A 17,136-nucleotide genomic window follows, 5' to 3' on the forward strand; every position below is an offset into this window, starting at 1 on the left:
ATTACAATATATAAAAACAGGTGACGACAGCCCTCTCAGGCAACTTTAATGAACTTTTCAGAAACTGACTGTAACATACAAGCAGGGACTACATGTATCCTCAAAATCCTAAATTTGAAGGAACCCAACATACCATCTCTTACCCTAAAAACTCCCTGGTAGATAATTCTCATTGGGAGCTTCAGAGACGAGGTGCTCACCTCTCTCCTCAGTGAAGGCCACCTACTGTTGAACAATTCTTAGTGCTAGTTTTTTGTTGTTAAATCAAGACTTGCTTTGCTTTAAATCTTGGTCTTCCCTCTGTGCAAGATGTAATCAGTCTATTTCCTATTATATTTCAACTTACTTCTTAATCTGCTCTTTACCAAGTTAAGTATCTCCTCTTTGTACAGGGCCCTCTTAAAATCGGGCACCCAGTATTACTGATGCCACTTGATTGCCTACTATATCTAGGATATACAAGGAGTCCTCCTTTTTTTTCTAATATGACAACTCCAAACATGATAAAAAGTATGTAAAATGTACAACAAACAGCCCCCCCTTATTCCCATCATCCAGATTCAAACGATCAAGGTTTGCTCCACCTAACCCTCTTTTCTGTTTATTTATTTCGCCAAAGCATTTTATTTTTTTATTTTTATTTTTTTGGTTTTAATGTGTTCTTTTTATTCATATGCCTGGTTCCCTAAAGGTTGCCAAAGCATTTTAAAAGAAGATACCATGCCATTTTACCCCTATACATTTAATAGGCATCTCTAAAATATATGGATATTTGCTTATATAATCACAACGCCAACATCACATCTAAATGTAATAAAACTTACAACTATTCCTTAGTTCACATTTAAACACTGCAAATTGTTTTAACAGTGTCTTTTTATATATAGCGTATTTGAATCAAGATACAAATGAACTTACACGTGCATTTTGTTGTTATAGCTCTAAAGTCTTATTTAGAAGAATCTTTTCTCTTTTCCTCCACATTATTGACCTGCAGCTTTCCTACAGAATATTATTAAACTAAACCTCTTTCCCTGTATTTTCTGTGAATAGAAGGTAACTCTAGAAGCTTGATTCAGATCAGGCTCAATGTTTTTGCTAGTAATTCTTCACATGAACTTCAGACTGCTTCACCCCAGGAAGCATGCCACATCTGGTTCTCCCACTTTTAGTGATGTTAAAATTGATTAATAAGGCTTGGCCATGACAACTCGATACCTTCATTGTAAAGTTCCCATCAACCTTTCATTGGTTTCATCCAATGATCACTGCCTGAATCACTCATTTCTTCACGGGCTGCAAAATGGTGATTCTTAAATTCTTACATTCCTTCCATATCTTTTAGCTAGAGTTCTTCTGTAAAAGATAACTTCCCCTTATCAACTAGGACTATCTTGTTACATGAAATAGAGTTTGCAGAGAAAAATGGGACCTGTATTTTAAATGCACTCAGTGGAAGTGCCTTAATAGGAAGTAAAAGACTGACTGGGCAGACAGGGATGACAAATCCACACAGAACTTTCCTTTGAAAATGGGTTCCACATTGACATGAAGTTTGGAAACCAGTGGTATAATGGAAGGAGGCTTGGAATAGAAAGTTATAATACCTGGGGGGTCCTGGTGACACTGCTACCTACACAGCTACTTTAACCAGAAGCTATGGGATTATCCCTTTTCTTTGCTCATAATTAACTAATCACGGGGTCCTCTATATGTCATATTCCTTTCATTTCTTTCCATCTTCTTTTCCCTACCCAAGTTCGGGCCACAGACACCATTCACCTAGATCTTTACAATGGCCTTTCAGTTGCTCTCCCTACATCCAGTTTTGTCCCATTCTGTTTCATTTTCCTCCTTTGTAATGTTTTCCCTAACATTATAAAGCTTAGATCTAGTAACATCCAGCTTAAAACGCTTTAGACATTAAGACAAACTCCAAAGTCCGTATTATCAATAAGACTCTCATCCTCTCATACTCTATGTTCCAGTCACTCTGAAATTTCTTCCAATTCCCTGAATGCGTCATGTTCTCTCTTATCTATGGGCCTTTGAATACGGTTCCTTCTGCCTGAAAGTCCCCTTCTTTACTTAGATAACCGCCACCTGTTCTTCAGGTTTCAATTTAAATGATATAGAAATCTGTGATTGCTTAGACTACTCCAGGTTTTTGTTATACACAGTAAGCTATATTACTTTTTGGTACACACATCACAATTGTAATTAATTATGTATGTAATTGTTTCTTTATAGTATGAGCAGAAACCATGTTTGTTTAGTTTGCCACTGTAACCCAGCATCTTCATGCAAGGCAAATTCTAGACATTTAGTATGTATTTGCTGAACAAATAAATAGTTCCTAACATCAAATTAAAACACAAAAAACTGAAATGAAAACTCTAAAGAGCTCTGATAATAGAATGGTACCTGCTGTGGCATTTTCAAGGTGATTCCATTCTCTGTACTCACTGATGTCAGAGTGACAGATACTACCAGGAAAGGGTGAGGAATGTAGCGTGACATGGAGACTTCCTGAAGAACTTGAATACCAGCAGTATTTGGACTGCAAAAAAGAGAAAGAAACCCATACACCTCAACAACAACGCTAACGAGGTGTTTTCCTTTTCCACTACTAATAGTATGAGATTTTATGTTTATGGGCCCAAATGCCTTCTACGTATCATTTTCTCCTCCCCAAGTATCCTTTAAGCAGCAGACCAACAAGGTTGTGGTACCCAAGAACACATCTGGAAACGAGGGAGGGAATAAAAGGGGGTAAGATGTAGAAAGGAAGAAATAAACTGGGAAGAAGCTATAGGAATAGCTTAGTCAGTTGAGAAATAGTTGGTTATGACATGCATTCTGAGGCTAGTAGATTTGTTTTTATTTTTATATTACTCCTCAATTATAAGCTACTTCAGCAAATATGCACTTCATAGCTGTTTAAAAAAAGAAACAAAACCATTTGAAGACAAAATAAGACTCAAGAAGAATGGTCTAAATGCCGCAAGCCAGCCAGATGCCAAGAATATAGGCAACACACAGCTCCAACAGGTCTGACAGTTTTTCCTTTCCCAGATTACAGCCATCTAGCTCAGTGAAAATATTAATGAGTCTTCTAAGGTCATGCTTCCTAAGGCCTTAAAGCTGTAAACTCCTACAAATTTCCCCAAGTTTCTAGAACACCAGGATAGTTAGTAACCACTTGTTTTCAAGATTGTGAAAAAAATTAGTATTTAAAGCTTTACCCCATCCCAAACTAGATTTTTTTCAAAAGAGTCCAGTAAGATTAGCTGAAGAAGTTGGTACAGGCTCTTTATTTATTTTGGTAGCTAAAAAATAACTACTATACGAATATCACTAATTAAAATTCCTTGCTTTTTTAACTCCTAAAACAAAGGAAACTAAATATAAAATTAGAATAACTGTTTTGAGAAATAAAAACTACAGAGGAAACATGATAAATAGGAGCAAAAAGTGACCTGTCATATGTTATATACTTACCCATCAGATTTCCTCTCAATACTGTAAAGGCATATTGAACAGTCTGCTCTAAATACTATTACCATGTCCCGGAAGACACTAAGCAGTAATGTTTCTGCTTGTGTTTTGGTGACATGAGCAAAAGCATTGTCCAGATTTGACGTTCTCAAGTATACTCTGAGCTATAGAAAACAAAAATAAAGAAAACTGTAAAAACAAGATACCTACCATGGATGACTAAATACTTTAGACATGCTGTTTCTTTATCTACTGACTTTTTTCAAGTAAGAGGAGTTAAAGACTAATCTGAGCATTAATAACAAATGGATGTTTGTATTTTGACAGGGTAGGCTCATTCTACAAATAACTAAAAGATGAAGTGATCAAAACTGTGATGTACTATTATGAGATACTCCTTTTAGACCTGCACATTTAGACCTGATACAAGGAGATCAGTAGTTTCTCAAAAAATAAATACAGAAATAAATAAGTTAATAAATCTCTAAGGACAGCCATCTTTTTAAACTTTTCAACTTTTAACTATTTTTTATTATTTACAAACTTTATAGAGAATGTCTAATATCCTTAGAAAAAGTTATCACAGAAGTCCTGATTATCCCTTTAAATTTTTAAGTAACCTGAAATGAAAATCCCATTTGTTAAAAATGCCAAATTCTTGATTAAAAAGTAAAAACGTTTTGTTCATTTTCAACTGGTTATTTTTATATAAAACCAGACTGTGCTTAATATCTTTAAAATGTAAAAATCTTGTTATTTCTGAGAAAACAAAAACATACCTCCTCTTGATGATCACTTATGTTATAGCACGCAAGGACAATAAAATCATTCCACCAGGCTAAGCCACCTGTCACAATCATATTTTGCTCCTTAAAAGAAAATATAAAAAACATATTTACATTTATTCCTGCCAGTAACACACAGACTTGTAAAATATTCCTAATCAGACAGTGAAAGCACTAATTATTTCTGCTCTACTCTCTTCCCGCCCCCCTCAACATTAAGTATTACTCTAGGGCCTTTACTAATAATGATTCACACATCCTATTTTGAAAGAAATAAATATTTCTGTAAGACATAAAATACATCATTCAAAATAACTGGGTACCATGTAGCATCATTATTCCACATTCAACAGACCTTGGTTTAAATTCTGGCTTTATCATTTATCAGCTGCTTGACTCTGAATCCTAGTTTCTCTTTTATAAAAAGGTGAGTAACGATAGTGCTCTCATTGGGTTGTTATGAGTGGAAGTGCCTGGTACACAGTAGGCACCTATTAAATGTTAACTTCCTTCTTTTCCTCCTATTGATTCTTGCAAAATCCAACTGCATATGTTTGTATGCTACCCAAATATTTATGTCATACACAGACAAGCAGGGAATGATATCAAATTTTGTGGAGATTTATTCCGATCATATATGATGAACTCTACCTGGAATGTAAGTTACAGGATTATAGTCTCTGATCTTAACAAGAATTAAAAACAAACCAACTATCCCAATACAAAATCTTTTATGAAATATCAAGTACTTTATCAGAACTGACCCTTAGATATAATCCAGTGTCATTTTTTAATATTTGATTTTACTTTTTAATAAGTAAACAGTGGTTTACTTTATACTTATTTCATATTGTAGTTCTCTCATACTTTGAGAAATAGGTTTTTAATTTCAAAAAGACTAACCTGGGTAATGTTTCCAAAAAGCTTCCATTTTTTGGTGAGTAAAGAGTAATGTGCAAAACCAAACTTGCCAACCACAGCAATATTCTGTCCGAGCTTATCAATAGCTGAAAACTGATTAAAAAAAAAAAATTAAGAGCTCTTCCTTGAGTTTTTAAATTAGGTGTAAAGAGCTGAGGATTATGTCAGGCAAGCAGACTATTAATAAACATTTGCTAAGAGAATTAAATGTAAAATGCTAAATTCAAAAATCTTAGTATTTATACATGTTACATTTGACCAAATTATAGATTTACACTAACAATGTACAAGGAAGCAAGTACTGAAATTTTACTTTTATCAATGCACCCACTGAAAGGCTCAATTCCCAGAATACCTCTTGCAGCAAATGCTATCCAATGAAAGTTAACACCAACAAAGTAACAAATAACTCACCCGTATAGGCCAATTGCTCTCTAGATAGGTGCTGGAAATCTATAGAAAATAACACATCAGTTTGGTAAGACTTCTGAAATGTATTTAAGAGTAAAGCGCGTAAAAGCGTTAACATCATAATATGACATTAATTTTCCTGTAATGTTTAAAGCGCTCCCAAATAGGGCTTCCCTGGTGGCGCAGTGGTTAAAAATCCGCCTGCCAATGCAGGGGACACAGGTTTGAGCTCTGGTCCGGGAAGATCCCACATGCCACAGAGCAACTAAGTCCGTGCACCACAGCTACTGAGCCTGCGCTCTAGAGCCTGCGAGCCACAACTGCTGAGCCCACGTACTGTAATTACTGAAGGCTGCACGCCTAGAGCCCGTGCTCCACAACAAGAGAAGCCACCACAATGAGAAGCCTGCGCACCGCAACAAAGAGTAGCCCCTGCTCGCCACAACTAGAGAAAGCCCGCATGCAGCAACGAAGACCCAACACAGCCAAAATTAAAATAAATTGTTTTTTAAAAAGTGCTCCCAAATAATGAGTATTACTAGCAGCCAATATTTCACAACTCCTGTCTTAACCATTTCATTATGTTTCTAGACATCAGGCTTTCCCTCTTTTTTCTCTATACTGTTTTTGTTTTAAATTAAATATTGAACACTCAATAAATACAGAATGACAAAAGATATTTAGAGAAGCACATACTAAGGCAGCCAGGAATTGTGTAGATGAACAATTTGGGTTCGCTGATATGAACCATCCCCCAAAACCCTTATCTAATAAAATCAGAGCCTCAGCAAGAGTTTTGTTTATGTTTTTTTAGTAGAAATCTTTTATTATTTTTACATTTTTCTGATAAAAAAGCAATGCATGCTTATAAAATTTAAACAATATAAAAGTGCACAAAATACAAAGTGAAATTCTCCTGTTATATCATTGCTATCTCTAAACAAACAGCCATATATATATATATGAGTGTGTATAAGCTACTGCATTTCACTGGGGTGTTCAACTTACTCACCTACAAGTACTTTTAATATATTACAGATATAACTCTTTATCTGCAACATAAGCAATAAATCTTTCCATGTCGTCTGTCTTACATCTTTGTACACAGTGTCTGTGTGTCACTCTGAGAATTTTAAACTTAAAAAATCCTCTGTGAGGTATCAATGTAGCTTAAGTCTAGCTTTACTGAGACTGTGATCTCTCTATTAGCCTGCTGAGTAAATAGTTTTCATGAGCACATGGTGAATGCAGTGTGAAAATTAACAGAACAACAGAACAAAGGAAAAATCTTCTGTTCCTGGAATAAGAAAACCTTCAATTTAATTTAGTTTCCGTTTACTCAAAGAAAAATGATTACATATTTAAAAAGAGAAAGCCAAATTAAAAAGCCAAGTAAATGCAATCAAATCCAATAAGATTCTTTGTGTAACATGAAGACAAAGCAAAAATCAAGTAAAAATAATATGCTGAAAATATCTGTATTAACCTTGATAAAATTTATTCATAAAACTATTTTTGTTAGACTTCACTTATTATCCAGTAAGTCAATCTAAAATCTAAGTAAATTAATAGCTTTTAGTACATTAGGAAGTTCTTAACCCCAGTGCTGGTTTGTGGAAGCCTACCTTACAGAGTTAAAAATAACTGTGTCAGGATAGATACGCTTGAAGAATGCTTAACTTGTATCTCAACAGATATGCTGTACCATTCAGGCCAACCAGTAAAATTTACTATGATGGGTGGAATTAGTTCAGAATAATGATAATCTGAGGTAATGATCAGGTGGCGAAGTAAAATTTGAAAGTAGTTTTGTAGGAGGCTGTAAGTGAAATTCTTTTTTTGGATAAAGAAAACAAAAATAGTCACTTGAAGGATGTTCCTGGAGCACAACTGAGCTAGCCATCCACGACACTAAATACCCCGCCCCCCACTTCCCCCAAACCTTGGTGTTTCATAAGTATTTGTGAGATGTGTGGGCAGGTAAAGTGGGAAGTGAGATCTCACTGCCAAAGTGGACTCCAACATGAAGAGTTTCTAATTGTGGGAACCAAGGTCAACTTATCATATGATCACACTCTGATGACTATCTCTAGGAGAAAACAAATTCTTTTACCCTCCAAAAGTATATGAGATGCCACAAATGGCAAATGGTTTACTTTCAAAACTTAAAATGAGGGCTTCCCTGGTGGCGCAGTGGTTAGGAGTCCACCTGCCAATGCAGGGGATGCAGGTTCGTGCCCCTGTCCCGGAGGATCCCACGTGCTGCGGAGCGGCTGGGCCCGTGAGCCATGGCTGCTAAGCCTGCGTGTCCGGAGCCTGTGCTCAGTGGCGGGAGAGGCCACAGCAGTGAGAGGCCCGCGTACCGCAAAAAAACAAAAAACAAAACAAACAAACAAAAAACCTAAAATGAAGCTTTATTTCTCATATGGTTTTGTGTCTTAAAGATGCTATGAAATAAGAACAAAAAAACTTGTATTTGCCCCAGGAGATCTATATGTTACCTGAACTTTGAGTTCCACTCCTAATACTGAGAATGGAAAATGGCAGAAGTAAGAAAAGAGGTGGCTAATGAATAATGAAGAACTCAGGTTAGGAATGCATAGTCAGGGCACAAAAGTCATGTCATACCACTGGGAAACTCAGTGCTAAGGTACAGAATCTCTACTCTGAACATCTTAGGATTTTTCAGTCTCTCAGAGAACCTAAATCTACCTTTATTCCCTTAAAGTCATTCTGCTAAAATCATGTCTCCTACCTAGACTACTTTCTTCTGTAACTGGTGAGACTGTGAGGGCCATCATCCTAGGAGATATGATCTGTGCCAAATACCTAGAACATGTGATACACATTGTAGGAATGAGAGCAAATCGTTTATAAATGAAATAGCCTTTACAATCTTCTTTATTGACCTCCCTAACATAGTGCCTGATACATTACCCTGCTTCTGACAAGAATGTATCTGTGTTATTTTTGTTAAAAGAGAAAACATAGTTAACACAAAATCTTCCGACCAGGAAACTAACGAGTGTAAGGTAGAAGGCTTAAACAAACAAAAAAAATCCAGTAGTCTAGATGAGGAACAGACAGAGCAGCAGAATTAGTTGGAGCTCATGTGATGAACTCTAAGCTGTACAAGAAGCATACAAAGTATAAATCACACAAACAAATCCACTGTGATGGAGGATGTGGGCACTTATCCTAGACAAGAGCATATGTTGAAGGGGGAATTAAACAGGCACCCATGTTTCTTCAGGGAATACTTACTAATGGCTAAAATGTCTGGAAGTTAAAAGCATTAACATTATATGGACACTGTAAACCACACTACCAAACGAACACCACCACAAGGCTGCACTGACTCTTGTGGCTGGAGTGCCAGCAAACAAAGCATAGGGCAACTCCAAGTAAACAGAATGTCAAATAGGCACATTCTGAGTTTTAGATCAAGGTCAGCAGTATATTATATGTTTCAACATTTAGTACCTAGGTCTTAAAACAGGTTTGATTATTCTTTAATTTATATCATGGTAAGGATAGAGTCTGACACTATTCTGCTGTGTGACCTTGGGCAAGTCACCTAACTTCCCTGAGCCTCAATTTCCTCACGTATAAAACCTAGTTGGACTACATGATTGCTAAGGTCCTTCCAGCTCTAAAAATTCTATGAGCCCATTATAACTTAATTTGGGGGAGTACAACTCTAGCATTATTTTTATTAGTTTTAAGGAAACTGAAAAAATTATGTAAAGCTAGAGTTAAACAAGTTTATCTTTCTAAATATTTTAGATACCTAAAGAACAGGATGACACAAGAAATCTTGCTAGTATCTACTTTGCCTGAAGTCATAAAATCAGTGTTATATCCTTCTAATATGGGATACTTCATATATGGCTACGAATCACAGAATCACTGAATTTTTGAGCTGGAAGGAAATTCAATTTTTGTTATTGCCTGATGGATTTTTGAGTTCCAGACCTACCTTCTTTGATCCTCTGCTCTACTTGGCTCTCTGGCAACACAGACCTGGCTAGGCAGAACTGGCATTGATGCTAGGTCAGTGTAGAATGAATAGTTCAAAGTATGGGGAAATGAAAATAGCAGAGAAATGGCTATAGGAGAGAAGGGAGCAGTGGAAAATTTTAGTCAAGGAAGTAGCTGATGCAGTTTTATTTAATAACTGTTACTAATTATAAAATGGTATGCACATTGTTTTGATTTTATGAATTTCTTAATGTAAGTTAAATACATTTTCTTTTAGTGTATACCACATGTCAATGTAGGAGATATTCCTCCTTCGATTTTTCATACAAGGACCATTCTTATGTCTCTCATTATCTCCACTCAAAGTCAACCAAAAATAACATGGGAGCTGAAGTAAGCTAGTAAGGTAAAAGTACAGAATGTAGAGTAAGACAGAGAATTGTGGAAATAGAAAATGACTAAAAGAAACTAACCTAAGAGTAGGCTCTGATGTACCTAAGACACTCTGGCATGAAAAGTGGGAGAAAACACTCAGGACTTTGAAATGTGTGTGAAAATTTCTTTCAAGAAACTTCCATTTACTGATTTACCCAAATTAATTTTATTTGGTATCAAAACTCAGAATTAATTTCTATATTAAATGTCAATTTATCAGAATTACTAAAAGAAACTACTAATTTAATAATAATCTGGAACAAGATTGAGTAATAATAAAATTAACAACAGTAAGGTTCTAGACTATTCAGAAGTCTGCAATTTGTGTCCAAAGTCAGGCAATTAACCTCAATGTGTCCCCATTAGGACTACAAGGTCAGTTGCACAAGGTACTAATCAATATTATCACTTTTCATTAAATTACTACACTTTAGCCTATGCAAATCCAGAGCTAAATTTATACCAAAAAAAGGCTGGAAGTAAAATAAACAGTCTTGCACAATAAGAGGACAAAGCATAAACTTCTAGTTTTTTAAACTATTCACTTACTAATGGACTTAAAGCAGGTGGGAATACAATCTACATCAGGTGGAAAGAAAGGAGAAGACAAGAGGACAAGAGCACAGAACAGCAGAAGAGAGACATGACAGTCAAAAAGTTTACAAAGTTTCTCAGTTTTCTAAAGCAACAAATGAAATATTTAAATATCTGCTTCAGGGTGCTATCTTACCAAGGACTAAGTCCATAGTCAACAGCATCTGAAGACTTACCTGTACTACATGCCAATGCCGATGACCAAGTAAAGTGCTTAAACTCTGAGACTCTAAACTGCCATCTGCAAAGGGGCTCTTTTCCTGACTGGGCTTATGATCAGAGTGTGCCGAAGTACTCCTGGGATTCTGGGTTTGTGAGGCCTCTCCACAGTTCAAGTACAATCGATCTTCCCCCTGAAGCAACACTTGCTCTTGGTTACTCTACATGAGGGAAAAAGGAAGCAGAGGGGAGGGAAGCAAATAAAAACAAGTTAGTATAAGGTAGGGCAAAGTAAGTAATACATCAATTTAGTTTTATTGTTGGAAATGTACCACACATCTCAATGCTGATTTTCCTCACAGAGGACAAGACTACCTAATAATCTCACACACTGTTATATTTAACAGACAACGTTTTAATGATTACTTCCCAGTGTAAATAAAATCTTTGTTAAAGTCTGTTTTATCATACAGATTCCAAAACATGCCCAGGGCAAGGCTATGAGAGATTTTCCACCTGAAAACTGAGTAAGACTACTCAATGTCTACAGTTTACAAACTAGTTTCATATAAGAGACCTCATGAATGGTAGTAAGAAAACAAGTCTGGTCAAACAGTTTGTGTGTATACGCTCATCCGTGTGCCCACATGGTAAGAAGAGGGAGTGGATTACAAACAGGGATAACTGGATACTGGAGGATCTTTTAAATCATGGGGAGCGACGCAAGAGGGAAGAGATATGGGAACATATGTATACGTATAACTGATTCACTTTGTTGTAAAGGAGAAACTAACACACTATTGTAAAACAGTTATACTCAAATAAAGATGTTAAAAAAAAAAATCATGGGGAGGAGGAAGAGTAGCTTACATCTGTGGTCCTGGTTCAGAACAATTCAATAACTGTGTGGTGAAAGCTTGGTTAGTACCAAGGAGTGTACCAGGTTCTGGGGATATTTAGACAAAAATATAGTTTCTACTCTCTGTGATTATGCCCTGGTTTTTAATTAAAGGCCAGTGTTTTCAAATGTGGGCAGATTATTCACTCACTATTTAAATTAGATCAGCACCCCAGTCACTCACCTTCCCATTGTAGTCCAAATGTTGTCTTGATATAAAACTCGGAGTGCTTTTAAATTATTTATTTGGGATGTGAAAGCAGAGAAGAAATCCTCTACTCTTGTTTTTCTTATTATTCAGCTATAGTAATGAGGTCTGAGATCCAGGGTATTTTCATTCTTTCTCAATGTGTTATGAATTTTAATTAGAAATTGGTTGTACCAAATATTTAAAAACCCATTGGTGGTAAATACTAAGATATGCACCCCTATCATACAACATATCACTGTTAATATATATCAACAATATATCATATTAATATCTTATTTCAGACTGATAAAACACGAGTTTGTTATAATTTGGGGCACTGTTTCCCAAAGCAGGATTCTAGGCTTATTTTCTTCTAGGCATTCCTTAGTAATTCATAGTTAAACAATGCTTTTTATATACCAACTCCTGGACTTTCATGATGCACATCAGCATATTAAAGACTTGAGTCCTATGTTAAAGAAATCTCTACAGCTTTGTTTAACTCCTTTATTTCACACCTACAAGACAACAGAAATTTTTCTTGCCCTATGTAACTGATATTGATATTTCTCACAAGTAGTGCCCAGTGGAACATACTTTGAGAAATGCTATTCAGACAAAGACTAAATTTCATTCAGGTTATCCAAGTGAATCTGTAAACACTGCTTTTACTCAAATTGCTTGTGATCCTATTAAAAAAAAAAAAAAAAAAAAAAAAAAAAAAAGCATGGGACTCCCCCTGCGGTCCAGTGGTTAAGACTCCATGCTTCTACTGCAGGGGGTGCAGGTTCAATCCCTAGTTGGGGAACTAAGATCCTGCATGCCACGAGGCCAAAAAAAAAAGCAAAACCTGCTCAGAAATAAAATTGTCATAAGGAAGAGTCATATTCAAATATGAAAGCCACTAAACGGAGTTTAAATTAAATAAACTTACCATACAAGGGTTTACGGTGAGTGCACTCTTGAGAAACTGAAATAGTAGAATGCTAGGCTGTTTAACTATGCTCTTGGAGTCAGACTCATTTTCAGTATTTTGAGAACCAAATCCACTGATTACCCATAGGTGATAGCCTTCGGCACCCCAGCTCTTGAAGAGAGGAGGAGGGGGAAAGAAGTTGGGGGGGGGGCGGGGAAAGAAAATCAAAGCAATAAAAAGTTTCGTGTTATTTTTTCCTGGTTTGAAATATTCAAATTCTGAAATAACCAACAACAGCATTATTAATGACTTCTGAAGCCTGGAGAAACCATGACAAACAACACAGACAAGAATTATACCTACATCTACTACATCTTAGATCTCCAGTAGAAACCATCACTGCTCTCCACTTTGAATAGTGAAAACACTACATACCAATCTTAGCTCCAAAACCTAAGAAATGCATACTGCTCTCTGTAACTTCTCCATTAATTTAACTGCCTCTCAAATACAAAGAAATTCCTTACAGAGACAAGATCCATGTTACATAGCTAAAGCTTTACAAAGAAGCACCCAAACAGATGCAGTTTTGTACAGAACAAAGAACACTGGATTGGAGGCTATGAGACTAGGGTTTTGCACTCCAGCTTGGCTACCATTTTGTTGTACAACCTTGGCCAAGCTATTTGGTTTCTCAGGGTATAAGTTTCTTCCTCTGTAAAATGAGAGGGTTCAAATAAATTCTCCAGGCCCAGTTCATTTTAATATTCTATAACTAGATTCCATGATAGTTAAAAAAAAATTTTTTTTTAACATTAGTAATTCCCAATCTGCAAGGCCAAGAAAATACTAATGGGGGGAGGAGAGGTCCATGAATTGTTCCAAAATTTCAAAAGTTTAATAGAACTTTTGCTTTCCCATAAAGTTTTAGTTGCATAAGTTAACTAAAATGCTTAGATTCTTAGTTTGTAATTAAAATATTAACTTAGTGAGGCAGGTAACACTGGTTGTTGCATGGCATTCAGAAGCACTGATCGGCAGAGAAATGGTGTTTGAAAACTTATTTTAAAATATGGAGGTGAGGAGAGCCATCAAATGGGATCCTTGGTGGTGAAAGGCTGGGAACCCCTACTGAAGACAACCATGGTTGTCTTAATTCTTCGAGAAACCCATGATCAGAAAATGCCTTCCTCTGTGGAGCAGGAGAGAAAGGTAGTGATAAGCCTCACAGCCACTAATTCCTCAAAGATGGTACACAGAGAGCTATAGAAAGAAAATGTTTGTATGTAAAGACAGGGGTTACACCTCACCGCTTTCTACAGAAAGTCTTGAAAATTGATAGTAAAAATATTGTTACAACAGACACTACAATTCTTTTGACATACATCTATGGAAAAAATTTTAAATATGCTCAAATAATGTACAAGCACATGTCCTCCAAGAAAAAGATCCAATGAGCATTTCACGTTATGTTAAAAGAAAGGAGGCCATGGGAAATGGGTACTATTGAGTCACGTAAGAAATGCAGGTATGCTTTGGAAAAACAAAGGCCTGATTTGAACAGTCACTATGTTCACAGAGATGACAGGGATTGCTGGACATATCTAAACAAAACCAAAATCAAATACTGAAAACTGGGCAGCCGCCTGATTTTTAAAGATAATACCTTTATCAAAGCAAGAACTGTATAAGAGTGTGCTGAGACTAGAATAGCTTTGTAATTTTATCAGATCAACATGAGAGAAGAAGAAGAAAAAAACAAGTTTTTCACACTGTATCAATATTTTATAGAAAGAACTTACCATAGAGTTGATCTTAAGGGGATCTTTTTTGGTACCATCAGACCTATAACTGAAACACAATAGAAGCTTAATTTTAAAAACTCTTCTAATTGCATGTAATATTTAGCTTTAATTTTTAAAAATTGATTCTGTTCCTTCGAAAGAAAATTCACAATACTGAATGAAGTATGAGACTCCTGGTTAATACAGCTAGGTATATCACTGAGATACAGTCTTCCAGTTACTAAATAACTTCTTAACAGGGTCATGTAGTTTGGGAAGGTGTGTTTATTATGTCAGGACTGAAGTTCAGGGTAGTATATGAAGTGGACAGAGATATTAACCCAGTTCTATCAACCAACTGAGTTAACCTACATTAACTCAATGAGATAATGTAATTTTTCATTTCCTACTAGTTATTTATGTATATAGCTTACCACTCTTATTAGATAATAAGCTACTTGAAGGCAGATTCATGTCTGATTTAGCTTTGAATCTAACATGTTATCATATACACAATAGGGGTTCAATAAATAAATGCATTTTCACTGAATGGTCAGTTTTAAGAGGATGGAAAGAGGATGGATGTATGAGGAAACAATACATTCTGAATAAATTAATTCTGAATCTTACAAATTGTTTTGGGTTCAGAGTCAAGGCAAAATGGTAGCTGTATAACAGAGTTTCTGTGTGTGTGTATTGTCTTGGAGAAAATGGAGTTATTTCATCTAAAATTTATTTATTGACTCACGCAAAATCTCCTCCAAGTGTACAAATCAGCTGAGCTCCAAATACACTCCATAAAGAAAGGCCTCCATATTCCCAGGTCACTATTACAACACTATTGTCAGGAGACCATCTGACCAATTTAACAGCTCCTGTTTTGTTCCAAATGTCTGTTAAGAAATTGTGAGAAGAGTTAAAAATAAATGATTGCTTCATAAATACTTAGTATTTTTTACAGCCTATACCTTCAAGTTGAAACAAGCAGAAAGGCATGTCTGCTTCAAATAATGAGATGAATTCTGTTCGTTTAGGGCTATTTAAAATCAGTATGGTCATTAGCCTTGACCCGATCTAAGCAGAACAAAGTCAGTACCCAAGTGATTTATATGAACCAAAAACCGTTTCTGGACACTATTAGCTTAAATAACTATAACTGTGTAGTCTTAAAAAGCCTTTGGATTTGGGCAAATCAGTTTCTGTAAGATGAGAATAATATTTCCCTTGAATGATCCAACATGGAATGTCAAAGTACTCTGCAAAGTATGAGGTGTTTTAAAATGTAAAATAATATTTTACCATGATCTCCACGTTCCATCAGCAATATCAAAGGGATCCAAGTTAACATAAATTGAAGCTTAACCTTATATTAGGATTAAGTAGGTAAACTCCAGCCTCAGTACCATAGGCACTTATATCTTCCTTTAACTAATAATAGTTCTTCATATATAATTATTAAAGGAGAAAATTTCATTGTGTAGTAAAATCCAAATTTCTTTACTGCAGAGTTAAATGAAACATACCAGCATTTCCCATCAGCAATTCAAAAAGATCTATAGCTCTCACCTCTTTAAAATTAAAATTCTTTACATCTGCAGTATTAATAAATTTTTGTTGTAAGTACATTTACCACAAAGGGCTGGTATACAGATTTTAGCCTACAGAAGACAGCCTTGGTTAATAGAGTAAGTAAAACTTTTTTCCTCTGCCTATGTTTGAATCCTCACATTAGCATTTCCCACCATAAGTCAAGTATATGAATAACTGTGTTATTTATGTGTATAAAAAATAGTATGGAAACACAAAAGACCCCGAATAGCCAAAGCAATCTTGAGAAAGAAAAACGGAGCTGGAGGAATCAGGTTCTCTAACTTCAAACTATATTACAAAGCTAGAGTAATCAAGACAGTATGGTATTGGCAAAAAAAAAACAGAAATGTAGATCAATGGTACAGGATAGAAAGCCCAGAGATAAACCCATGCACATACTGTCACCTAATTTATGACAAAGGTGGCAAGAACATACAATGGAGAAAAGACAGCCTCTTCAATAAGTGGTGCCAGGAAAACTGGACCGCTACATGCAAAAGAATGGAATTAGAACAGTACCTTAACACCACACACAAAAATAAACTCCAAATGGATTAAAGACCTAAATGTAAGACCGGACACTATAAAACTCTTAGAGGAAAACACAGGAAAAATACTCTTTGACATAAACCACAACAAGGTCTTTTTTGACCCACCTCCTAGGGTAATGAAAAAAAAAAAAAAAAAACCAGAAATAAACAAATGGGACCTAATGAAACTTAAAAGCGTTTTGCACAGCAAAGGAAACTATAAACCAGATGAAAAGACAACCCTCAGAATGGGAGAAAATATTTGCAAACGAAGCAACTGACAAAGGATTAATCTCCAAAATATACAAGCAGCTCATGCAGATCAATATCAAAGAAACAAACAACCCAATCCAAAAAAGGGCAGAAGATCTAAACAGACATTTCTCTGAAGAAGATATATAGATGGCCAACAAACACATGAAAGGATGCGCAACATCACTAATT

General features: G+C 35.7%; 1 protein-coding gene across 4 annotated transcripts in view; it reads right to left on the reverse strand.

Moving 5' to 3' along the window:
* Positions 1-17,136, reverse strand: part of RIC1 (RIC1 homolog, RAB6A GEF complex partner 1) — a 138,077-nt gene that overhangs the window by 15,883 nt on the left and 105,058 nt on the right. For all 4 annotated transcript variants that reach the window (XM_059071810.2, XM_059071808.2, XM_059071809.2 and 1 more), the window contains 9 exons: positions 15,321-15,465; positions 14,591-14,639; positions 12,807-12,959; positions 10,802-11,005; positions 5,619-5,657; positions 5,187-5,297; positions 4,278-4,367; positions 3,502-3,662; positions 2,425-2,560 (listed from right to left, as the gene is read on the reverse strand). In XM_059071810.2, coding sequence (XP_058927793.1) covers positions 2,425-2,560; positions 3,502-3,662; positions 4,278-4,367; positions 5,187-5,297; positions 5,619-5,657; positions 10,802-11,005; positions 12,807-12,959; positions 14,591-14,639; positions 15,321-15,465 — 1,088 coding nt within the window. The remainder of the gene's footprint in view (positions 1-2,424; positions 2,561-3,501; positions 3,663-4,277; positions 4,368-5,186; positions 5,298-5,618; positions 5,658-10,801; positions 11,006-12,806; positions 12,960-14,590; positions 14,640-15,320; positions 15,466-17,136) is intronic.

This window comes from Kogia breviceps, chromosome 8 (assembly GCF_026419965.1).
Source record: "Kogia breviceps isolate mKogBre1 chromosome 8, mKogBre1 haplotype 1, whole genome shotgun sequence".
NCBI classification, from domain to species: Eukaryota; Metazoa; Chordata; class Mammalia; order Artiodactyla; family Physeteridae; genus Kogia; species Kogia breviceps.